General features: G+C 42.0%; 1 protein-coding gene and 1 long non-coding RNA gene across 5 annotated transcripts in view; both read left to right on the top strand.

Moving 5' to 3' along the window:
- The first annotated feature begins 13,963 nt into the window (after positions 1–13,963).
- LOC127919793 (uncharacterized) lies at positions 13,964–17,869 on the top strand. Of its 4 annotated transcripts, none has more exons than XR_008104048.1 (6): positions 13,964–14,201; positions 14,531–14,577; positions 15,095–15,235; positions 15,565–15,658; positions 16,226–17,212; positions 17,606–17,869. It is a non-coding gene; the product is annotated as an uncharacterized LOC127919793 (long non-coding RNA). The 4 variants fall into 4 exon arrangements; XR_008104049.1 differs by having other exon boundaries at positions 17,559–17,869; XR_008104047.1 differs by having other exon boundaries at positions 17,512–17,869.
- A 227-nt stretch (positions 17,870–18,096) lies between these two features.
- The window catches only part of LOC127919799 (intercellular adhesion molecule 3-like), a 12,403-nt gene continuing 3,993 nt past the window's right edge, over positions 18,097–26,506 (top strand). The window contains exons 1-4 of the mRNA XM_052503639.1: positions 18,097–18,962; positions 19,114–19,193; positions 19,292–19,639; positions 24,376–24,459. Coding sequence (XP_052359599.1) covers positions 18,718–18,962; positions 19,114–19,193; positions 19,292–19,639; positions 24,376–24,459 — 757 coding nt within the window. The 5' untranslated portion in view covers positions 18,097–18,717. The remainder of the gene's footprint in view (positions 18,963–19,113; positions 19,194–19,291; positions 19,640–24,375; positions 24,460–26,506) is intronic.

Genomic DNA, 26,506 nt, shown 5'->3' with positions numbered 1-26,506 from the left:
TATCACATCTCTGTTTATCACGTCTCTGTTTATCACATCTCTGTTTATCACGTCTCTGTTTATCACGTCTCTGTTTATCACGTCTCGTTTGTCTCTGTTTATCACGCTCTGTTTATCACATCTCTGTTTATCACGTCTCTGTTTATCACATCTCTGTTTATCACGCCTCTGTTTATCACGCTCTGTTTATCACATCTCTGTTTATCACGCTCTGTTTATCACATCTCTGTTTATCACGTCTCTGTTTATCACATCTCTGTTTATCACGCTCTGTTTATCACATCTCTGTTTATCACGCTCTCTGTTTATCACATCTCTGTTTATCACGTCTCTGTTTATCACATCTCTGTTTATCACATCTCTGTTTATCACATCTCTGTTTATCACGTCTCTGTTTATCACATCTCTGTTTATCACATCTCTGTTTATCACATCTCTGTTTATCACGTCTCTGTTTATCACGTCTCTGTTTATCACGTCTCTGTTTATCACGTCTCTGTTTATCACGTCTCTGTTTATCACATCTCTGTTTATCACGTCTCTGTTTATCACGTCTCTGTTTATCACGTCTCTGTTTGTCTCTGTTTATCACGTCTCTGTTTATCACGTCTCTGTTTATCACGTCTCTGTTTATCACGTCTCTGTTTGTCTCTGTTTATCACGTCTCTGTTTATCACGTCTCTGTTTATCACTGTTTATCACGTCTCTGTTTATCACATCTCTCTGTTTATCACGTCTCTGTTTATCACGTCTCTGTTTATCACGTCTCTGTTTATCACGTCTCTGTTTATCACGTCTCTGTTTATCACGTCTCTGTTTATCACGTCTCTGTTTATCTCTGTTTATCACGTCTCTGTTTATCACGTCTCTGTTTGTCTCTGTTTATCACGTCTCTGTTTATCACATCTCTGTTTGTCTCTGTTTATCACGTCTCTGTTTATCACATCTCTGTTTATCACGTCTCTGTTTATCACGTCTCTGTTTATCACGTCTCTGTTTATCACGTCTCTGTTTATCACGTCTCTGTTTATCACGTCTCTGTTTATCACATCTCTGTTTATCACGTCTCTGTTTATCACGTCTCTGTTTATCACGTCTCTGTTTATCACGTCTCTGTTTATCACGTCTCTGTTTATCACGTCTCTGTTTATCACATCTCTGTTTATCACGTCTCTGTTTATCACGTCTCTGTTTATCACATCTCTGTTTATCACGTCTCTGTTTATCACATCTCTGTTTATCACGTCTCTGTTTATCACATCTCTGTTTATCACGTCTCTGTTTATCACGTCTCTGTTTATCACGTCTCTGTTTATCACGTCTCTGTTTATCACGTCTCTGTTTATCACGTCTCTGTTTATCACATCTCTGTTTATCACGTCTCTGTTTATCACATCTCTGTTTATCACGTCTCTGTTTATCACGTCTCTGTTTGTCTCTGTTTATCACGTCTCTGTTTATCACGTCTCTGTTTATCACATCTCTGTTTATCACGTCTCTGTTTATCACATCTCTGTTTATCACGTCTCTGTTTATCACGTCTCTGTTTATCACGTCTCTGTTTATCACGTCTCTGTTTATCACGTCTCTGTTTATCACGTCTCTGTTTATCACATCTCTGTTTATCACATCTCTGTTTATCACGTCTCTGTTTATCACGTCTCTGTTTATCACGTCTCTGTTTGTCTCTGTTTATCACGTCTCTGTTTATCACGTCTCTGTTTATCACGTCTCTGTTTATCACGTCTCTGTTTATCACATCTCTGTTTATCACGTCTCTGTTTATCACATCTCTGTTTATCACATCTCTGTTTATCACGTCTCTGTTTATCACGTCTCTGTTTATCACATCTCTGTTTATCACGTCTCTGTTTATCACGTCTCTGTTTATCACGTCTCTGTTTGTCTCTGTTTATCACGTCTCTGTTTATCACGTCTCTGTTTATCACGTCTCTGTTTATCACGTCTCTGTTTATCACGTCTCTGTTTGTCTCTGTTTATCACGTCTCTGTTTATCACGTCTCTGTTTATCACGTCTCTGTTTATCACGTCTCTGTTTATCACGTCTCTGTTTATCACGTCTCTGTTTATCACATCTCTGTTTATCACGTCTCTGTTTATCACATCTCTGTTTATCACGTCTCTGTTTGTCACATCTCTGTTTATCACGTCTCTGTTTATCACGTCTCTGTTTATCACGTCTCTGTTTATCACGTCTCTGTTTATCACGTCTCTGTTTATCACGTCTCTGTTTATCACGTCTCTGTTTGTCTCTGTTTATCACGTCTCTGTTTATCACGTCTCTGTTTGTCTCTGTTTATCACGTCTCTGTTTATCACATCTGTTTATCACGTCTCTGTTTATCACGTCTCTGTTTATCATGTCTCTGTTTATCTCGTCTCTGTTTATCACATCTCTGTTTATCACGTCTCTGTTTATCACGTCTCTGTCTCTGTTTATCACGTCTCTGTTTATCACATCTCTGTTTATCACGTCTCTGTTTATCACATCTCTGTTTATCACGTCTCTGTTTATCACGTCTCTGTTTATCACATCTCTGTTTATCACGTCTCTGTTTATCACATCTCTGTTTATCACGTCTCTGTTTATCACATCTCTGTTTATCACGTCTCTGTTTATCACGTCTCTGTTTATCACATCTCTGTTTATCACGTCTCTGTTTATCACGTCTCTGTTTATCACATCTCTGTTTATCACATCTCTGTTTATCACATCTCTGTTTATCACGTCTCTGTTTATCACGTCTCTGTTTATCACATCTCTGTTTATCACATCTCTGTTTATCACATCTCTGTTTATCACATCTCTGTTTATCACATCTCTGTTTATCACGTCTCTGTTTATCACATCTCTGTTTATCACATCTCTGTTTATCACATCTCTGTTTATCACATCTCTGTTTATCACATCTCTGTTTATCACATCTCTGTTTATCACATCTCTGTTTATCACATCTCTGTTTATCACATCTCTGTTTATCACGTCTCTGTTTATCACATCTCTGTTTATCACATCTCTGTTTATCACATCTCTGTTTATCACGTCTCTGTTTATCACATCTCTGTTTATCACATCTCTGTTTATCACGTCTCTGTTTATCACATCTCTGTTTATCACGTCTCTGTTTATCACGTCTCTGTTTATCACGTCTCTGTTTATCACGTCTCTGTTTATCACATCTCTGTTTATCACATCTCTGTTTATCACGTCTCTGTTTATCACGTCTCTGTTTATCACGTCTCTGTTTATCACATCTCTGTTTATCACATCTCTGTTTATCACATCTCTGTTTATCACGTCTCTGTTTATCACGTCTCTGTTTATCTCTGTTTATCACGTCTCTGTTTATCACATCTCTGTTTATCACATCTCTGTTTATCACATCTCTGTTTATCACGTCTCTGTTTATCACATCTCTGTTTATCACGTCTCTGTTTATCACATCTCTGTTTATCACGTCTCTGTTTATCACGTCTCTGTTTATCACGTCTCTGTTTATCACGTCTCTGTTTATCACATCTCTGTTTATCACGTCTCTGTTTATCACGTCTCTGTTTATCACGTCTCTGTTTATCACATCTCTGTTTATCACATCTCTGTTTATCACGTCTCTGTTTATCACGTCTCTGTTTATCACGTCTCTGTTTATCACGTCTCTGTTTATCACGTCTCTGTTTATCACGTCTCTGTTTGTCTCTGTTTATCACGTCTCTGTTTGTCTCTGTTTATCACGTCTCTGTTTGTCTCTGTTTATCACGTCTCTGTTTGTCTCTGTTTATCACGTCTCTGTTTATCACGTCTCTGTTTATCACGTCTCTGTTTATCACATCTCTGTTTATCACGTCTCTGTTTATCACATCTCTGTTTATCACGTCTCTGTTTGTCTCTGTTTATCACGTCTCTGTTTATCACATCTCTGTTTATCACATCTCTGTTTATCACGTCTCTGTTTATCACGTCTCTGTTTATCACGTCTCTGTTTATCACGTCTCTGTTTATCACGTCTCTGTTTATCACGTCTCTGTTTATCACGTCTCTGTTTATCACATCTCTGTTTATCACATCTCTGTTTATCACATCTCTGTTTATCACGTCTCTGTTTATCACATCTCTGTTTATCACGTCTCTGTTTATCACATCTCTGTTTATCACGTCTCTGTTTATCACATCTCTGTTTATCACGTCTCTGTTTGTCTCTGTTTATCACATCTCTGTTTATCACATCTCTGTTTATCACGTCTCTGTTTATCACATCTCTGTTTATCACGTCTCTGTTTATCACATCTCTGTTTATCACATCTCTGTTTATCACGTCTCTGTTTATCACATCTCTGTTTATCACGTCTCTGTTTATCACATCTCTGTTTATCACGTCTCTGTTTATCACATCTCTGTTTATCACGTCTCTGTTTATCACATCTCTGTTTATCACGTCTCTGTTTGTCTCTGTTTATCACGTCTCTGTTTATCACGTCTCTGTTTATCACATCTCTGTTTATCACGTCTCTGTTTATCACGTCTCTGTTTATCACGTCTCTGTTTATCACGTCTCTGTTTATCACGTCTCTGTTTATCACGTCTCTGTTTATCACGTCTCTGTTTATCACGTCTCTGTTTATCACGTCTCTGTTTATCACGTCTCTGTTTATCACATCTCTGTTTATCACGTCTCTGTTTATCACATCTCTGTTTGTCTCTGTTTATCACGTCTCTGTTTGTCTCTGTTTATCACGTCTCTGTTTATCACGTCTCTGTTTATCACATCTCTGTTTATCACGTCTCTGTTTATCACATCTCTGTTTATCACGTCTCTGTTTATCACATCTCTGTTTATCACGTCTCTGTTTATCACATCTCTGTTTATCACATCTCTGTTTATCACATCTCTGTTTATCACATCGTTTATCTCTGTTTATCACATCTCTGTTTATCACGTCTCTGTTTATCACGTCTCTGTTTATCACATCTCTGTTTATCACGTCTCTGTTTATCACGTCTCTGTTTATCACATCTCTGTTTATCACATCTCTGTTTATCACGTCTCTGTTTATCACATCTCTGTTTATCACGTCTCTGTTTATCACGTCTCTGTTTATCACGTCTCTGTTTATCACATCTCTGTTTATCACATCTCTGTTTATCACATCTCTGTTTATCACGTCTCTGTTTATCACGTCTCTGTTTATCACGTCTCTGTTTATCACGTCTCTGTTTATCACATCTCTGTTTATCACGTCTCTGTTTATCACGTCTCTGTTTATCACGTCTCTGTTTATCACATCTCTGTTTATCACGTCTCTGTTTATCACGTCTCTGTTTATCACGTCTCTGTTTATCACATCTCTGTTTATCACGTCTCTGTTTATCACATCTCTGTTTATCACATCTCTGTTTATCACGTCTCTGTTTATCACATCTCTGTTTATCACGTCTCTGTTTATCACGTCTCTGTTTATCACGTCTCTGTTTATCACATCTCTGTTTATCACATCTCTGTTTATCACATCTCTGTTTATCACGTCTCTGTTTATCACATCTCTGTTTATCACGTCTCTGTTTATCACGTCTCTGTTTATCACATCTCTGTTTATCACGTCTCTGTTTATCACGTCTCTGTTTATCACATCTCTGTTTATCACGTCTCTGTTTATCACATCTCTGTTTATCACGTCTCTGTTTATCACGTCTCTGTTTATCACGTCTCTGTTTGTCTCTCTGTTTATCACGTCTCTGTTTATCACATCTCTGTTTATCACGTCTCTGTTTATCACATCTCTGTTTATCACATCTCTGTTTATCACATCTCTGTTTATCACATCTCTGTTTATCACATCTCTGTTTATCACATCTCTGTTTATCACGTCTCTGTTTATCACATCTCTGTTTATCACATCTCTGTTTATCACATCTCTGTTTATCACGTCTCTGTTTATCACGTCTCTGTTTATCACGTCTCTGTTTATCACATCTCTGTTTATCACATCTCTGTTTATCACGTCTCTGTTTATCACGTCTCTGTTTATCACGTCTCTGTTTATCACATCTCTGTTTATCACGTCTCTGTTTATCACGTCTCTGTTTATCACGTCTCTGTTTATCACATCTCTGTTTATCACGTTTATCACATCTCTGTTTATCACATCTCTGTTTATCACGTCTCTGTTTATCACGTCTCTGTTTATCACATCTCTGTTTATCACGTCTCTGTTTATCACGTCTCTGTTTATCACGTCTCTGTTTATCACATCTCTGTTTATCACGTCTCTGTTTATCACATCTCTGTTTATCACGTCTCTGTTTATCACATCTCTGTTTATCACGTCTCTGTTTATCACGTCTCTGTTTATCACATCTCTGTTTATCACGTCTCTGTTTATCACGTCTCTGTTTATCACATCTCTGTTTATCACGTCTCTGTTTATCACATCTCTGTTTATCACGTCTCTGTTTATCACGTCTCTGTTTATCACGTCTCTGTTTGTCTCTGTTTATCACGTCTCTGTTTATCACATCTCTGTTTATCACGTCTCTGTTTATCACATCTCTGTTTATCACATCTCTGTTTATCACATCTCTGTTTATCACATCTCTGTTTATCACATCTCTGTTTATCACATCTCTGTTTATCACATCTCTGTTTATCACATCTCTGTTTATCACATCTCTGTTTATCACATCTCTGTTTATCACATCTCTGTTTATCACATCTCTGTTTATCACATCTCTGTTTATGTCTCTGTTTATCACATCTCTGTTTATCACATCTCTGTTTATCACATCTCTGTTTATCACATCTCTGTTTATCACATCTCTGTTTATCACGTCTCTGTGTTTATCACATCTCTGTTTATCACATCTCTGTTTATCACATCTCTGTTTATCACGTCTCTGTTTATCACGTCTCTGTTTATCACGTCTCTGTTTATCACGTCTCTGTTTATCACATCTCTGTTTATCACATCTCTGTTTATCACGTCTCTGTTTATCACTGTTTATCACGTCTCTGTTTGTCTCTGTTTGTCTCTGTTTATCACGTCTCTGTTTATCACGTCTCTGTTTATCACGTCTCTGTTTATCACGTCTCTGTTTGTCTCTGTTTATCACGTCTCTGTTTATCACGTCTCTGTTTGTCTCTGTTTATCACGTCTCTGTTTATCACGTCTCTGTTTGTCTCTGTTTATCACGTCTCTGTTTATCACGTCTCTGTTTATCACGTCTCTGTTTGTCTCTGTTTATCACGTCTCTGTTTATCACGTCTCTGTTTATCACGTCTCTGTTTGTCTCTGTTTATCACGTCTCTGTTTATCACGTCTCTGTTTGTCTCTGTTTATCACGTCTCTGTTTGTCTCTGTTTATCACGTCTCTGTTTATCACGTCTCTGTTTATCACGTCTCTGTTTATCACGTCTCTGTTTATCACGTCTCTGTTTATCACGTCTCTGTTTATCACGTCTCTGTTTATCACGTCTCTGTTTATCTCGTCTCTGTTTATCACGTCTCTGTTTATCACGTCTCTGTTTATCACATCTCTGTTTATCACGTCTCTGTTTATCACGTCTCTGTTTATCACGTCTCTGTTTATCACGTCTCTGTTTATCACGTCTCTGTTTATCACGTCTCTGTTTATCACGTCTCTGTTTATCACGTCTCTGTTTATCACGTCTCTGTTTATCACATCTCTGTTTATCACGTCTCTGTTTATCACGTCTCTGTTTATCACGTCTCTGTTTATCACGTCTCTGTTTATCACGTCTCTGTTTATCACGTCTCTGTTTATCACGTCTAACTAACTGTTGAAGTGGTCTGTTATATTCGTCTCTGTCTGTCTCTGTTTGTCTGTATGTTTTACCATGTAACTATTGAAACACAGCAGTCTAACTAACTGTTGAAGTGGTCTGTTATATTCGTGGTCCAACAGCAGGCCGCTGTTTGAAGAGTTTCCATTCCACTTCTTTGTCCCTGATATTTGGCCATTTTATGTTAATAGTAATAAACCATACAATTCGGAGAACACATTTGTTATAAAATAATATTTTTATTAGTGTTGCTATGTTATATAAAGTATTATAAACTGGGTGGTTTGAGCCCTGATTGCTGATTGGCTGACAGCCGTGGTATATCAGACCGTATGTATACCAAAGGTATGACAAAACATTTATTTTTACTGCGCTAATTATGTTGGTAACCAGTTTGTAACAGCAATAAAGCGTCTCAGGGTTTGTGATATATGGCCAATATACCACGGCTACGAGCTGTGTTCTATCTTCTTTTATTTATTTAAATGTTTTATTTATTTTTTACTTCAGTTTATTTTAGTAAATATTTCCTTAGCTCTTATTTTTCTTAAAAAGGCATTGTTGGTTAAGGGCTTGTAAGTAAGCATTTCCTGTAAGTCTATATACCTGTTGGATTTTGGCGCATGTGACAAATAACATTTGATTTATCCAGGCACTCTGCGTTGGGTCATGCTTTAAGAACAGCCCTCAGCCGTGGTATATTGGCCATATACCACACACCCTCAGGCCTTATTACTTAATCATAAAATTTGTGGTTTGCATCACTTAACAACCAATGTTAAATATAAGCAACATGAATTTTAAGTGGCTATACTATACGTCTCTGGACATCTGATGAGCATTTCACATTGAACTCACCTTTTTGACCACAGACTGTTTCGGAGGAGCAGAATTGCCTTGTTGACAACCTGCAAAGACATGCAATTTAGAATGATGATTTCTGGTCTGGTTATTACAAAGATCGGCCACTAGATGGTGACAAAAGTGTTTATTTCTAGATCTCGTCTAAGAGAATTGTGTTTTTTTTTCTTCATGTTTTGATCAGCTACAGGCACGATAGACCTGCACCAGGCTGGGAAGACTGAATCTGCAATAGGTAAGCAGCTTGGTTTGATGAAATCAACTGTGGGAGCAATTATTAGGAAATGGAAGACATACAAGACCACTGATAATCTCCCTCGATCTGGGACTCCACGCAAGATCTCACCCCGTGGGGTCAAAATGATCACAAGAACGGTGAGCAAAAATCCCAGAACCACACGGTGGGACCTAGTGAATGACCTGCAGAGAGCTGGGTCCAAAGTAACAAAGCCTACCATCAGTAACACACTACGCTGCCAGGGACTCAAATCCTGCAGTGCCAGACGTGTCCCCCTGCTTAAGCCAGTACATGTCCAGGCCCGTCTGAAGTTTGCTAGAGAGCATTTGGATGATCCAGAAGAAGATTGGGAGAATGTCATATGGTCAGATGAAACCAAAATATAACTTTTTGGTAAAAACTCAACTCGTCGTGTTTGGAGGAGAAAGAATGCTGAGTTGCATCCAAAGAACACCATCCCTAATGTGAAGCATGGGGGTGGAAACATCATGCTTTGGGGCTGTTTTTCTGCAAAGGGACCAGGACGACTGATCCGTGTAAAGTAAAGAATGAATGGGGCCATGTATCGTGAGATTTTGAGTGAAAACCTCCTTCCATCAGCAAGGGCATTGAAGATTAAATGTGGCTGGGTCTTTCAGCATGACAATGATCCCAAACACACCGCCCGGGCAACGAAGGAGTGGCTTTGTAAGGAGCATTTCAAGGTCCTGGAGTGGCCTAGCCAGTCTCCAGATCTCAACCCCATAGAAAATCTTTGGAGGGAGTTGAAAGTCCGTGTTGCCCAGCAACAGCCCCAAAACATCACTGCTCTAGAGGAGATCTGCATGGAGGAATGGGCCAAAATACCAGCAACAGTGTTTGAAAACCTTGTGAAGACTTACAGAAAACGTTTGGCCTCTGTCATTGCCAACAAAGGGTATATTACAAAGTATTGAGATAAACTTTTGTTATTGACCAAATACTTATTTTCCACCATAATTTGCAAATAAATTCATAAAAAATCCTACAATGTGATTTTCTGGATTTTTTTTTCTCATTTTGTCTGTCATAGTTGAAGTTTACCTATGATTAACATTACAGGCCTCTCTCATCTTTTTAAGTGGGAGAACTTGCACAATTGGTGGCTGACTAAATACTTTTTTGCCCCACTGTATATATACACACACACACACACATGCTGTCATCAAGGCAAAGGGTGGCTCCTTTGAAGAATCTAGAATATGTTTTGATATGTTTAACGCTTTTTAGTTTTTTTGGTTAAGTGTGGGTAGTCAGTACCAAGGGTAGTCAGTACCAAGGGTAGTCAGTACCAAGGGTAGTCAGTACCAAGGGTAGTCAGTAGCAAGGGTAGTCAGTACCAAGGGTAGTCAGTACCAAGGGTAGTCAGTACCAAGGGTAGTCAGTACCAAGGGTAATAAGTGCCAAGGCCAAGGGTAGTCAGTACCAAGGGTAGTCAGTACCAAGGGTAATAAGTACCAAGGGTAGTCAGTACCAAGGGTAATAAGTGCCAAGGCCAAGGGTAGTCAGTACCAAGGGTAGTCAGTACTAATGCCAAGGGTAATAGGTGCCACGGCCAAGGGTAGTCAGTACCAAGGGTAGTCAGTACCAATGCCAAGGGTAGTCAGTACCAAGGGTAGTCAGTACCAATGCAAAGGGTAATAAGTGCCAAGGCCAAGGGTAGTCAGTACCAAGGGTAGTCAGTACCAAGGCCAAGGGTAGTCAGTACCAAGGAGAGTCAGTACCAATGCCAAGGGTAATAAGTGCCAAGGCCAAGGGTAGTCAGTACTAAGGGTAGTCAGTACCAAGGCCAAGGGTAGTAAGTACCAAGGGTAGTCAGTACCAAGTCCAATGATTGTCTGTACCAAGGTCAAGGGTAGTCAGTACCAAGGGTAGTCAGTACCAAGGCCAAGGGTAGTCAGTACCAAGGCCAAGGGTAGTCAGTACCAAGGGTAGTCAGTACCAAGGCCAAGGGTAGTCAGTACCAAGGCCAAGGGTAGTCAGTACCAAGGGTAGTCAGTACCAAGGCCAAGGGTAGTCAGTACCAAGGCCAAGGGTAGTCAGTACCAAGGGTAGTCAGTTCCAAGGGTAGTCAGTACCAAGGGTAGTTAGTACCAAGGGTAGTCAGTACCAAGGGTAGCAGTATGTCCCAAATGGCCAAAACCAGGCTTTAACTTTGTCTGTTCCAAGGGTAGTCTGTTTCAAGATAAGGGTAGTCAGTACCAAGGAGAGTCAGTACCAATGCCAAGGTAATAAGGTGCTCACTCTGCCTCTCCTCTCCCAGCAGCAGTAGCCCTGTTGTTTCTGATGGATAGAAACTGTGTGTGTGTGTGTGTGTGTATTTACCTTCTGATAAGAAACTCTCCCTTCCTCTGAGTAAACATGTACCAATCAGAGTCGGGGGGAGCTGGAGGAGTGTGTGTTCCCGGGACCACCCATACGTAGAATGTATGCACACATGACTGTAAGTCGCTTTGGATAAAAGCGTCTGCTAAATGGCATATATTATTATATTAAATATATAGGAGTGAAAAAGAAGGAAGGGGTAGAGAGTGAGCTTGAAAGAGTTAGAGGAGTGAGGGCAGAGGGATTGAGGGAGAGAGGGATGTAGGGAGGGAGGGAGATAGGGCAGAGGGAGTGAGGGAGGGAGGGATGTAGGGAGGGAGGGAGAGAGGGCAGAGGGAGTGAGGGAGGGAGGGATGTAGAGAGGGAGGGAGAGAGGGCAGATGGAGGGAGGGAGGGCAGAGGGAGATAAGGGCAGAGGGAGATAGAGAGGGGCAGATGGAGGGAGGGAGGGCAGAGGGAGATAAGGGCAGAGGGAGATAGAGAGGGCAGATGGAGGGAGGGAGGGCAGAGGGAGATAGAGAGGGCAGAGGGAGGGAGATAGAGAGGGCAGAGGGAGGGAGATAGAGAGAGGGGGAGATAGAGAGGGCAGAGAGAGGGAGATAGAGAGGGAGGGCAGAGGGAGGGAGATAGAGGGAGGGAGAGGTACATCTGAGAATCTGACTGAACACTACTTGAATGCACCATTAACAGAGACATTATAAACTCCTGGAATATATGTCCCAAACAGCACCCTATTCCCTATGTGGTGCAACGCCACTGGTCAAACGTAGTGCACTATATAGGGAATAGGCCACTGGTCAAATGTAGTGCACTATATAGGGAATAGACCACTGGTCAAATGTAGTGCACTATATAGGGAATAGACCACTGGTCAAACGTAGTGCACTATATAGGGAATAGGGCTCTGGTCAAACGTAGTGCACTATATAGGGAATAGACCACTGGTCAAACGTAGTGCACTATATAGGGAATAGACCTCTGGTCAAACGTAGTGCACTATATAGGGAATAGGGCTCTGGTCAAACGTAGTGCACTATATAGGGAATAGGGCTCTGGTCAAACGTAGTGCACTATATAGGGAATAGGGCTCTGGTCAAACGTAGTGCACTATATAGGGAATAGGGCTCTGGTCAAACGTAGTGCACTATATAGGGAATAGGGCTCTGGTCAAACGTAGTGCACTATATAGGGAATAGGGCTCTGGTCAAACGTAGTGCACTATATAGGGAATAGACCACTGGTCAAACGTAGTGCACTATATAGGGAATAGACCACTGGTCAAACGTAGTGCACTATATAGGGAATAGTGTGCCATTTGGGACAAGTATAAGAGGAGGAGGAGGGCTGACATTACAGAGAGGTAGTTCAGGAATGTTGTGTGTGTTCAGATCTAATCAACTTCCTCAGTTCTGTTTAGCTCTCTGGCACACAAATATCATACCGCCCAATAATGCTAACCTCCCCTGTTATTGTAATGGTAAGAGGTTAGCATGTTTTGGGGATATATGATTTAAAATGCTACCCTACCCTGTTATTGTAATGGTGAGAGGTTAGCATGTCTTGGAGGTATGATATATATATATAATGCTAACCTCTCCTGTTATTGTAATGGTGAGAGGTTAGCATGTCTTGGAGGTATATGATATAAAATGCTAACCTCTCCTGTTATTGTAATGGTGAGAGGTTAGCATGTCTTGGGGGTATGATATATATAATGCTAACCTCTCCTGTTATTGTAATGGTGAGAGGTTAGCATGTCTTGGGGGTATGATATATATAATGCTAACCTCTCCTGTTATTGTAATGGTGAGAGGTTAGCATGTCTTGGGGGTATGATATATATAATGCTAACCTCTCCTGTTATTGTAATGGTGAGAGGTTAGCATGTCTTGGAGGTACATGATATAAAATGCTAACCTCTCCTGTTATTGTAATGGTGAGAGGTTAGCATGTCTCGGAGGTATATGATATAAAATGCTAACCTCTCCTGTTATTGTAATGGTGAGAGGTTAGCATGTCTTGGAGGTATATGATATAAAATGCTAACCTCTCCTGTTATTGTAATGGTGAGAGGTTAGCATGTCTTGGAGGTATATGATATAAAATGCTAACCTCTCCTGTTATTGTAATGGTGAGAATTTAGCATGTCTTGGAGGTATATGATATAAAATGCTAACCTCTCCTGTTATTGTAATGGTGAGAGGTTAGCATGTCTTGGAGGTATATGATATAAAGAATGGGCTCATCAGGTGATACACTGTGTGTGTTTGTGGTGAGAGTGAGAGACGCCTGGTGGCACAGAGAATAAATCAAAACAGTTTTCTATTTCTAATACACCATTATACACTACTGTCCTTATTTGGGTCTCTCTCCCCCATCTCCCATCTCCCTCTCTCTCCCCCATCTCCCTCTCTCTCTCCCATCTCCCTCTCTCTCCCCCATCTCCCTCTCCATTTCTCTCTCTGTCTTTCACTCACCTCTCTGTAGCCTGTAATGTCACACAGAAATAGGGGGGGAACAGAACAACGTTTTTCGAGAGCTTTTTAGGAAATTCCAAACCAATGACACCGACAGGAACCTACTACCCCCCCCCATCCTCTCCCCCCTCATTGAGAGAGAGAGAGAGAGAGAGAGAGAGAGAGAGAGAGAGAGAGAGAGAGATAGAGAGAGAGGTAGAGAGAGAGGTAGAGAGAGAGAGAGGGAGCAGGGCGGATCGTTGGGGAGTTTCCAGTAAAAAAAGATTCAGCTCGCCTAACAGAATACAGTGTCCTTCACTGAGGGACGCTCAGGGATTATTACGGGGAATGGAGATTGTAATACTTGTTTCATTATTGTCTCTGTATTGTGACGTCACCGGTAAGTTAGACTTCTGGTCTAGTACATTGTTGTGATACAGGTGCTTGGTAAGTTAGACTTCTGGTCTAGTACAATGTTGTGATACAGGTGCTTGGTAAGTTAGACTTCTGGTCTAGTACAACGTTGTGATACAGGTGCTTGGTAAGTTAGACTTCTGGTCTAGTACAACGTTGTGATACAGGTGCTTGGTAAGTTAGACTTCTGGTCTAGTACAATGTTGTGATACAGGTGCTTGGTAAGTTAGACTTCTGGTCTAGTACAATGTTGTGATACAGGTGCTTGGTAAATTAGACTTCTGGTCTAGTACAACATTGTGATACAGGTGCTTGGTAAGTTAGACTTCTGATCTAGTACAATGTTGTGATACAGGTGCTTGGTAAGTTAGACTTCTGATCTAGTACAATGTTGTGATACAGGTGCTTGGTAAATTAGACTTCTGGTCTAGTACAACGTTGTGATACAGGTGCTTGGTAAGTTAGACTTCTGATCTAGTACAATGTTGTGATACAGGTGCTTGGTAAGTTAGACTTCTGGTCTAGTACAATGTTGCGATACAGGTGCTTGGTAAGTTAGACTTCTGGTCTAGTACAACGTTGTGATACAGGTGCTTGGTAAGTTAGACTTCTGGTCTAGTACAACGTTGTGATACAGGTGCTTGGTAAGTTAGACTGCTGATCTAGTACAATGTTGTGATACAGGTGCTTGGTAAGTTAGACTTCTGGTCTAGTACAACGTTGTGATACAGGTGCTTGGTAAGTTAGACTTCTGATCTAGTACAATGTTGTGATACAGGTGCTTGGTAAGTTAGACTTCTGGTCTAGTACAATGTTCTGATACAGGTGCTTGGTAAGTTAGACTTCTGGTCTAGTACAATGTTGTGATACAGGTGCTTGGTAAGTTAGACTTCTGGTCTAGTACAATGTTGTGATACAGGTGCTTGGTAAGTTAGACTTCTGATCTAGTACAATGTTGTGATACAGGTGCTTGGTAAATTAGACTTCTGGTCTAGTACAACGTTGTGATACAGGTGCTTGGTAAGTTAGACTTCTGATCTAGTACAATGTTGTGATACAGGTGCTTGGTAAGTTAGACTTCTGGTCTAGTACAATGTTGTGATACAGGTGCTTGGTAAGTTAGACTTCTGGTGTAGTACAACGTTGTGATACAGGTGCTTGGTAAGTTAGACTTCTGGTCTAGTACAACGTTGTGATACAGGTGCTTGGTAAGTTAGACTTCTGATCTAGTACAATGTTGTGATACAGGTGCTTGGTAAGTTAGACTTCTGGTCTAGTACAACGTTGTGATACAGGTGCTTGGTAAGTTAGACTTCTGATCTAGTACAATGTTGTGATACAGGTGCTTGGTAAGTTAGACTTCTGGTCTAGTACAATGTTGTGATACAGGTGCTTGGTAAGTTAGACTTCTGGTCTAGTACAATGTTGTGATACAGGTGCTTGGTAAATTAGACTTCTGGTCTAGTACAACGTTGTGATACAGGTGCTTGGTAAGTTAGACTTCTGATCTAGTACAATGTTGTGATACAGGTGCTTGGTAAGTTAAGACTTCTGGTCTAGTACAACGTTGTGATACAGGTGCTTGGTAAGTTAGACTTCTGATCTAGTACAATGTTGTGATACAGGTGCTTGGTAAGTTAAGACTTCTGGTCTAGTACAATGTTGTGATACAGATGCTTGGTAAGTTAAGACTTCTGGTCTAGTACAACGTTGTGATACAGGTGCTTGGTAAGTTAGACCTCTGGTCTAGTACAATGTTGTGATACAGGTGCTTGGTAAGTTAGACCTCTGGTCTAGTACAATGTTGTGATACAGGTGCTTGGTAAGTTAGACCTCTGGTCTAGTACAATGTTGTGATACAGGTGCTTGGTAAGTTAGACTTCTGGTCTAGTACAACGTTGTGATACAGGTGCTTGGTAAGTTAGACTTCTGGTCTAGTACAACGTTGTGATACAGGTGCTTGGTAAGTTGGACTTCTGATCTAGTACAATGTTGTGATACAGGTGCTTGGTAAGTTGGACTTCTGATCTAGTACAACGTTGTGATACAGATGCTTGGTAAGTTAGACTTCTGGTCTAGTACAACGTTGTGATACAGGTGCTTGGTAAGTTAGACTTCTGGTCTAGTACAATGTTGTGATACAGGTGCTTGGTAAGTTAGACTTCTGGTCTAGTACAACGTTGTGATACAGGTGCTTGGTAAGTTAGACTTCTGATCTAGTACAATGTTGTGATACAGGTGCTTGGTAAATTAGACTTCTGGTCTAGTACAACGTTGTGATACAGGTGCTTGGTAAGTTAGACTTCTGGTCTAGTACAACGTTGTGATTCAGGTGCTTGGTAAGTTAGACTTCTGGTCTAGTACAACGTTGTGATTCAGGTGCTTGGTAAATTAGACTTCTGGTCTAGTACAACGTTGTGATACAGGTGCTTGGTAAGTTAGACTTCTGGTCTAGTACAACGTTGTGATACAGGTGCTTGGTAAATTAGACTTCTGGTCTAGTACAACGTTGTGATACAGGTGCTTGGTAAGTTAGACTTCTGGTCTAGTACAACGTTGTGATACAGGTGCTTGGTAAGTTAGACTTCTGGTCTAGTACAACGTTGTGATACAGGTGCTTGGTAAGTTAGACTTCTGGTCTAGTACAATGTTGTGATACAGGTGCTTGGTAAGTTAGACTTCTGGTCTAGTACAACGTTGTGATACAGGTGCTTGGTAAGTTAGACTTCTGGTCTAGTACAATGTTGTGATACAGGTGCTTGGTAAGTTAGACTTCTGGTCTAGTACAACGTTGTGATACAGGTGCTTGGTAAGTTAGACTTCTGGTCTAGTACAACGTTGTGATACAGGTGCTTGGTAAGTTAGACTTCTGGTCTAGTACAACGTTGTGATACAGGTGCTTGGTAAGTTAGACTTCTGGTCTAGTACAACGTTGTGATACAGGTGCTTGGTAAGTTAGACTTCTGGTCTAGTACAACGTTGTGATACAGGTGCTTGGTAAATTAGACTTCTGGTCTAGTACAACGTTGTGATACAGGTGCTTGGTAAGTTAGACTTCTGGTCTAGTACAACGTTGTGATACAGGTGCTTGGTAAGTTAGACTTCTGGTCTAGTACAATGTTGTGATACAGGTGCTTGGTAAGTTAGACTTCTGGTCTAGTACAACGTTGTGATACAGGTGTACAATGTTGTGATACAGGTGCTTGTTTAGACTTCTGGTCTAGTACAACGTTGTGATACAGGTGCTTGGTAAGTTAGACTTCTGGTCTAGTACAACGTTGTGATACAGGTGCTTGGTAAGTTAGACTTCTGGTCTAGTACAACGTTGTGATACAGGTGCTTGGTAAGTTAGACTTCTGGTCTAGTACAACGTTGTGATACAGGTGCTTGGTAAGTTAGACTTCTGGTCTAGTACAACGTTGTGATACAGGTGCTTGGTAAATTAGACTTCTGGTCTAGTACAACGTTGTGATACAGGTGCTTGGTAAGTTAGACTTCTGGTCTAGTACAACGTTGTGATACAGGTGCTTGGTAAGTTAGACTTCTGGTCTAGTACAACGTTGTGATACAGGTGCTTGGTAAGTTACATTCTACTGAGATTACATCGGGAATTGTTCTAAGATGGTCGTACCATTGATCATTTAACTATTTGATTTTAGGATTCCTGTTAGTATCCCCCCAAAAAAATATTTAAAAGGGAATATATATTTAGCTTTGACACATATTTAACCCCATTTTTTTGGGGGGGGGGGCGGGACCGCAATGTATTTATTTTTACCTGAGAGTTTCCCGTTTCCATAGTGATGTCATATTAGTTTGTTTACCAAAACGTTCGGACGCCACAGACGGAAGTTGGCACATCCGCGGAACCGACTTCAGACGAGTCCCGTGGGGTTTGTGAGGGTCGTAGAGCAGAACGGGGAACACATTCATATTCGTGAGAGTCTCATCGTTACACTGTAGCTCTGCCACTTTCCACAGCAGATGCAGAATGACGACAAAAGGCGGATGCAGTAGACTGAGACGCAGCCCACACAAAAAAAAACCCTTCAACAGACATATTTTGATCAGGATTTTATTACTACATCAATTAGATTGACGCAATCGACTCCGAATAGCTTAGGTGTTTTTCTGTTTCGTTTTTCTATTTTAGTACTTTATTTATTTAATATGAAGTATTTTGAAATTGATAAATTGATGAATTGGAAAGCCTGTGTGTTTCGTGGTACTTATTAGGGCAGAGTGAAATAGTATTTGGAGTCCAATGATTCTGTGTGGATCTGGCTGTAGGCCAGTGTGTGTGTGTGTGTGTGTGTGTGTGTGTGTGTGTGTGTGTGTGTGTGTGTGTGTGTGTGTGTGTGTGTGTGTGTGTGTGTGTGTTTGGTGTCACAGAGCACAATGGCAGGAAGAGGAGGGTCCAGATGTTGTCTGTGTTGCCATAGTGATAACTAGAGGTCATTAGAAGCATGGGGTCTGCTAGTACGGGAGATGTACTGTGTGTGTGTGTGTGTGTGGTGTGGCAACTTCTGGGTTATGGAGTGTAACATGTAGTTGATTAACATACAGATAGATAAACATTAGACAATAATATGGTCCTGTTTGGTTTGAACAATAAAATCAACAATAACAGAACAATAAAGTTTTCACTTGACCTTGGTCTTCCAGATGCTGAGTGCCTGGTGGTCAGTCCTGCCAGGCTGGTGGTGAAGCATGGAGACCCAGCCTCCTCTAACTGCAGCTCAGATACCCCTGTAGAGATGGGCTGGGAAGCCACCCAGGGAGGAGTTGGTCTAACAGACAACAAGGTGAAGTTCCTACGCTGGAGGGTGGACAGGTAAGAGAGGCAGACACAGCTGAGACTTTTAAAACTTGTTAAAAACGTGTTAGAAAAGCCTTTAATGAATGGTTTTACTGTTTTAGACAGTTCTGGCTTCTATTTTAGATTTATTTTAAATGCACTTTAAATATTCCATTTGATTTGACAGTGTGACTGACTGGAAGATCAAACCTACATGCTTCACAGAAGGAGGCCAGTGTCAGAAACAGCTGAACATCACAGTTTATAGTGAGTGACATCTCTCTCTTATCTTCTCTGGTGTTTCTGAATGTATTATTAGTATGGCTCTGCACTGTTAATCACTGTGTGTTTCCATTCCTCCACAGAGCTTCCAGACCGTGTCTCCATCAGCTACAGGAAGTACCCTGATCCGATGGTTGAGGGGGATCAGTACCTGCTACAGTGTCTTGTCCAGAACATCGCTCCTATTGGGAGACTCAGGGTGACCTTCTACAAAGTCAGTGCCACAGGTGAACAGACAGAATTAGACACACAACATAAATCCAAGGACAACATCAACACACCACAGAATGGGACCTTCACCCTGGACTTCACCCCTGGTAGAGATGATGACGGGGCCCAGTTGTTGTGTTCAGCCATGTTGGATCTGGGACCAGAGGGACCCCAACCTCCTCCTGTAATGGACTCAAACCGCCTCAACATCAACGTGCACTGTGAGTCCTTCTGGTTCTCTGTCTTCACACATTTAGTACAACAGTTAGTTAGACACCAGACGAGTCATGACGTTGACAGATGTTGTTTTCACTTCATTTTCTCTCATGAATCAACTTGTTTCTCATCTCTCTTTATCTCTCATTAATCAACTTGTTTCTCATCTCTCTTTATCTCTCATTAATCAACTTGTTTCTCATCTCTCTTTATCTCTCATTAATCAACTTGTTTCTCATCTCTCTTTATCTCTCATTAATCAACTTGTTTCTCATCTCTCTTTATCTCTCATTAATCAACTTGTTTCTCATCTCTCGTTATCTCTCATTAATCAACTTGTTTCTCATCTTGCATCTTGCATAATTATCTTGTTTCTCTCTCCTTTATCTCTCATGCTAATAAAGCGCTAGCTAACGCACACAGATTAGCATCACTGTAGTGCTATTCACTCAACTGAAACTTGATTAGTCTAGTGTTAGCTAGCTACATAGCTGTCTTTGTTTCCAAGATAATTGTGTAGTTTAGTGTGTGTAGCCTTGGAGTGATTATCTTAATTCAACTTGTTTCTCCAGCTATTTATCTCTCATTAATCAGACTCTGCTAGCTAGCCATCAGCTAACAGCTAACAGCTTCCAACGTCTACTGTTTCTTCAATCACCGGTCAGGTAGTATCACATTTTCATTTCATTTCATTACAGTACAACGGTTTGATTTGTTTGATCGTAGCTAGACATAGCCGTCTTTGTTTCAAAGATAATTGTGTAGTCTCCAGAGCATCACTAGGTTAGCTAGCCAGCTATTGTCACTTTAACGCAACGTGCAAAAGGTAAACCCTGCCCCTCCAGCTAGCCCCCGTATAGTAGCACTGTAGAAACTATTACACTCAACGGAAGAGATTAGTGTAGTGTCAATCACGCAGCCACTGCCAGTCTCAGCCTACTTTAGCAGTACTGTATCATTTTAATCATTTTAGTCAATAAGATTCTTGCTACGTGGTTAACTTTCTGAACATTCGTGACGATGTAGTCCACTTGTCATTCCAATCTCCTTGCATTAGGTTGCCTTTTGGTTGTAGCCTGTCAACTATGTGTCTGTCTATCCCTGTTCTCTCCTCTTGCACAGACCATACAAACGGTTGGTCCACACATTGAATGATTGGTTGGTTGGTTGATCTGGTGGTCCCATGGTTGGTTGGTTGGACGTGGAGTTCCAGGTCTGGTGGTTGAACTGCCGATCTGGGTGGTTCAACAAGGCAGAGTTCATTGGTTGCCTCCCTCCAGTCCCTTGACTTCTTGGCACTGGGAAACATGGATCACCACAGATAACACTGCTACTGGATGGTTGATTCGTCCGCCCACGTGGTTCATTGACACCCCGAGAGCTTCTGGTCAGGGGTGGTGGCACCGGGATCCTCATCTTCCCAAGTGGTCTTTCTTGGTTGGTCTCCCCTTACCCATCTGTCTATCGCCTCCTTTGAATTCCATGCTGTCACAGTTACCAGCCCTTTCAAGCTTAACATCCTTGATTTTATCGGGGTTCCTCGGAGTTCATCAATGAGCTTGATGCCTTGATAAGCTTTTCCTGAGGATGGCTGATTGGTTCTGGGGTTGATTGGTTCCCCACGTTACCTTGACTGATTCCTTGGTTGCCTGGATTTTTCCACTGGTCTGATTGGTTGACCTCACCCTTCACCTTCCCCTACTGGTTGGCAGGCAATACGCTTGACCTCATCTTTACTAGATGCTGTTCTTCCACTTCATTGGTTCCTCCAAGTCTCCGACCACTGACCTTGTATCCTTTTGATCTCGCTTCATCCAACACTTCCCACACTGCCCCTGATTGGTTGGTATCGCGATTGGTTAACCTTGATTGGTTGGCTGGATAGATGATTGGTTCCATCCTTCATCTGGTTCCCTCTGCTCAAACTTTCTCCAACCTATCTCCTGATTCTGCCTCCTCAACCCTCCTTCCTCCCTGGATACTGCATCCTTTGACTTGATGTCCCCTGGATGAGGTTGGCTGGTCCTGATCCCGCTCCGTGGCTTGACGACTGGTTGGAGCTCACAGAACAGGGGTTGATTGGTTGGTTGGTTGGTTGATTGGTTGGAAATGGAGGAAAACTGGTTGGGACCTGGTTGACTTGGTCCTGGTTGGATTTTCCTCCTTGTCTCTGCTTGAAGCCACTTGGTCTGATTCTTGGATTCCATCTGCCTGGAACCCTAGGAAGATTGGCCACCTGGTTGAATTGGTTCCTCCTGGTTGCAGATGACTTGGTTGGATTTTGAAAAGAAGGTCGACGGTTGATCCGATTGGTTGCTAAGGTCAAACGATTGCTGGTTCTGGTTGGTTGCCCTACCCTATGCTTGACCTCTTTGGTTGGATGGTTGGTTGGATGAAATGGTCGGATTGTCTTGTTGATTGGTTGGGTGGTTGAACCTGCCCGCTTGACCCTGGTCCCCTGGTTGGTTGGATCCAGACCATTGGTTGGAGACCTGGTCCCTGACCTTGGTTGCTCATCAACTCATTGACCGCTGGCTACGGTTGGTTGAGAGCGAGAGTTGCATTGGTGAAAAAACCTGATTGGTCCCTCCGATGTCAATTGACCAGTATCCCTTGATTGGTTGGATCTCCAAAACTCTTGAGCGTGATTGGTTGGTTGGACCGCTTGGTTGGTTGGAATGATTGGTTGATCCTAATCAGTCAGGTTTCAAGACTGGTCATTCAACTGAGACTGGTTGGTTGGTCACGGAGGGCTGCACTGCTTGGTTGGACTGGTTGGTTGCTCTCATCCTTGGATGATTGGTTGGATGGTTGCCTTGGATGGTGGTTGGTTGGATCAGATTCCTTCCACCCTTGATGGTTGGGCATTGTTGGTTGCACGCTTGATTGGTTGGATGACAGGTTGGTTGGTGGCGTGGTTGAGAATTGTCTTCACCACGCGCTTGGACTGGTGTCCCCAGGGCTTGGTTGGCCCTGGTTGATTGGTCGGTTGATTGGTTGGTTGGCTGGTCATAACCTCACATGGTTGATTGGTCCTGGATCATTGATATGCAGATGGTTGATTGGTTAATGGTTGATTTTGGATGGATCTGATGACCAGGTGGTTGATTGCATGGATGCATGTCTGGCAGATATCAGTGTGGATGATGGATCATTGGTTGGATGGTGATTGCAAGACGGAGGTCCTGATTGGGAAGGATGGTTCATGATTGGTTGGTTGGTTGACAACGCCATTGTGTCCTCCTCCCAGAGCGCTAAGAACCTTGGCGTGATCCTGGACAACACCCTGATTTTCAACTAACATCAAGGCGGTGTCCCGTTCCTGTGGTTCATGCTCTACAACATCCGATTGGTTGGTTGGTTGAGGTTGGTGGTGGTTGGTTGGAAGCGGTTGGTTGAGGTTGGTTGGGATTGTCATCTGGTTGATTGATTACTGCAACTGGCTGTTGGCTGGGCTGGTGATTGGTTGGTTGGATTAAACCCCTACAACTCATCCAGATTGCTGCAGGTTGATTGGTTGGTGTTCAACCTTCCTGATTGGTTGGTTGGTTGGTTGGTTGGTTGGTTCCACTGGTTGGTTGGTTGGATGGATGATTGGTGCTTGGTTGATTGGCTGTGAGGGGAACATTGAATGATTGGCTTGATTGGTTGATTGGGGCACTGGATCCACCTTGGCCTGGTTGGCCTGGTTGATTGAGGATGGTTGAGTTCCCGCTGGCCCATCAAAACTGTTGGTTGGTCTGGCACCCCAATTGGTGGAACAAACTCCCTGGATGGACGATTGGTTGGCGGAGTCAATCACCACCTTCCGGAGACACCTGAAACCCCACCTGGTTGGAATACCTAGGATGGGTGGTTGGGGTTGATTGGTTGGGTGGTTCTTGAAAAAAAAAAAAAGATTTAGATGCAAGTGGCTGTTCCACTGGATGTCATTGGTTGGAAGGTTGGTTCATTGATGATTGGTTGGTTGGAAATGACTTAAATGTAATGTAAATGTCATGGTTGATGGTTTATCTCTCATTAATCAACTTGTTTGGTCATTGGTTGGGTGGTTCATTAATCAACTTGTTTTCATCTCTCTTTATCTCTCATTAATCAACTGGTTTCTCATTGGTTTATCTCTCATTGATTTGTTTCTCATCTCTTTACCTCATTAATCAACTTGTTGATTGGTTGGGTTAATGAACTTGTTTCTCATCTCTTTATCTGTCATTAATTAACTTGTTTCTCATCTGGTTGGATCTCTCATTCATCAACTTGTTTCTCATCTCTTGGTTGGTCTCTCATTGATAAACTTGTTTGGATCTCTTTTACCTCTCATTAATCAACTTGTTTCTCATCTTGATTATCTCTCATTAATAAACTTGTTTGGTCTCTCTTTCTCTCATTAATCAACTTGTTTTCATCTCTTGATTCATTAATCAACTTGTTTCTCATCTTCTCATTAATCAACTTGTTTCTCATCTCTCTTTATCTGTCATTCATCAACTTGTTTCTCATCTTCTTTATCTCTCATTAATAAACTTGTTTCTCATCTCTCTTTCTCTCATTAATCAACTTGTTTCTCATCTCTGATTGGTTCAACTTGTTTCTCATCTCTTTATTGGTTAATGAACTTGTTTCTCATCTTGATTATCTCTCATTAATCAACTTGTTTCTCATCTTGGTTGGATCTCTCATTAATCAACTTGTTTCTCATCTCTCTTTATCTCTCATTAATCAATTGTTTCATCTCCCCCAGACAAGCCTCAGATCACTATGAGTCCTGGATGTTTCTCCATGAGCATCACGGAGGGCGGACCCTTCATTGGTTGTAGTGCAAAAGGTAACCCTGCCCCTCCTACGATTGGTTGCTCCCCAAGGACCCCAACCCCATGGAAGAGGATGGTTGTGACCATCACCAACATGGCCAAGTCTCACTTGGTTACACCTGCATCGCCATCAACCCCCTGGGAAACAGCACCTGGTACTGTTAACGTTGAGGTTGGTGAGATGGATGATTGGTTGGATGGATAATTGGTTGGTTGGTTGATTGGTTGGGTGGTTGATTGGTTGGATGGTTGATTGGTTGGATGGTTGATTGGTTGGATGGTTGATTGGTTGGTTGGTTGATTGGTTGGGTGGTTGATTGGTTGGATGGTTGATTGGTTGGGTGGTTGATTGGTTGGATGGTTGATTGAATGATTGGTTGGTTGGATGGATGATTGGTTGGGTGGTTGATTGGTTGGGTGGTTGATTGGTTGGATGGTTGATTGGTTGGATGGATGATTGGTTGGATGGTTGATTGGTTGGATGGTTGATTGGTTGGGTGGTTGATTGGTTGGATGGATGATTGGTTGGGTGGTTGATTGGTTGGATGGTTGATTGGTTGGATGGTTGATTGGTTGGATGGTTGATTGAATGATTGGTTGGATGGATGGATGATTGGTTGGGTGGTTGATTGGTTGGATGGTTGATTGGTTGGATGGATGATTGGTTGGATGGTTGATTGGTTGGGTGGTTGATTGGTTGGATGGTTGATTGGTTGGATGGTTGATTGGTTGGTTGGTTGATTGGGTGGTTGATTGGTTGGATGGTTGATTGGTTGGATGGATGATTGGTTGGATGGTTGATTGGTTGGATGGTTGATTGGTTGGATGGTTGATTGGTTGGTTGGATGGTTGATTGGTTGGATGGTTGATTGGTTGGATGGTTGATTGGTTGGATGGTTGATTGGTTGGGTGGATGATTGGTTGGATGGTTGATTGGTTGGATGGTTGATTGGTTGGGTGGATGATTGGTTGGATGGTTGATTGGTTGGGTGGTTGATTGGTTGGATGGATGATTGGTTGGATGGATGATTGGTTGGATGGATGATTGGTTGGATGGTTGATTGGTTGGATGGATGATTGGTTGGATGGTTGATTGGTTGGATGGTTGATTGGTTGGGTGGTTGATTGGTTGGGTGGTTGATTGGTTGGGTGGTTGATTGGTTGGGTGGTTGATTGGTTGGATGGTTGATTGGTTGGGTGGATGATTGGTTGGATGGTTGATTGGTTGGTTGTGGATGATTGGTTGGATGGTTGATTGGTTGGGGTTGGTTGATTGGTTGGATGGATGATTGGTTGGATGGATGATTGGTTGGATGGATGATTGGTTGGATGGATGATTGGTTGGATGGATGATTGGTTGGATGGTTGATTGGTTGGATGGATGATTGGTTGGATGGTTGATTGGTTGGATGGTTGATTGGTTGGATGGTTGATTGGTTGGGTGGTTGATTGGTTGGATGGATGATTGGTTGGATGGATGATTGGTTGGATGGATGATTGGTTGGATGGTTGATTCGTTGGATGGATGATTGGTTGGATGGTTGATTGGTTGGATGGTTGATTGGTTGGGGTTGGTTGATTGGTTGGGTGGTTGATTGGTTGGGTGGTTGATTGGTTGGGTGGTTGATTTGTTGGGTGGTTGATTGGTTGGATGGTTGATTGGTTGGATGGTTGATTGGTTGGATGGTTGATTGGTTGGATGGTTGATTGGTTGGGTGGATGATTGGTTGGATGGTTGATTGGTTGGGTGGATGATTGGTTGGATGGATGATTGGTTGGATGGATGATTGGTTGGATGGATGATTGGTTGGATGGTTGATTGGTTGGATGGATGATTGGTTGGATGGTTGATTGGTTGGATGGTTGATTGGTTGGGTGGTTGATTGGTTGGATGGTTGATTGGTTGGTTGGTTGATTGGTTGGATGGTTGATTGGTTGGTTGGTTGGATGGTTGGTTGGTTGGATGGTTGGTTGGTTGGATGGTTGATTGGTTGGATGGTTGATTGGTTGGATGGTTGATTGGTTGGATGGATAATTGGTTGGATGGTTGATTGGTTGGTT

The sequence above is a fragment of the Oncorhynchus keta genome, unplaced genomic scaffold (assembly GCF_023373465.1).
Source record: "Oncorhynchus keta strain PuntledgeMale-10-30-2019 unplaced genomic scaffold, Oket_V2 Un_contig_17534_pilon_pilon, whole genome shotgun sequence".
Classification (NCBI taxonomy): Eukaryota; Metazoa; Chordata; class Actinopteri; order Salmoniformes; family Salmonidae; genus Oncorhynchus; species Oncorhynchus keta.
Note: the sequence above shows the minus strand (reverse complement) of the source record. Positions and strands in the feature narration are given on the sequence as shown.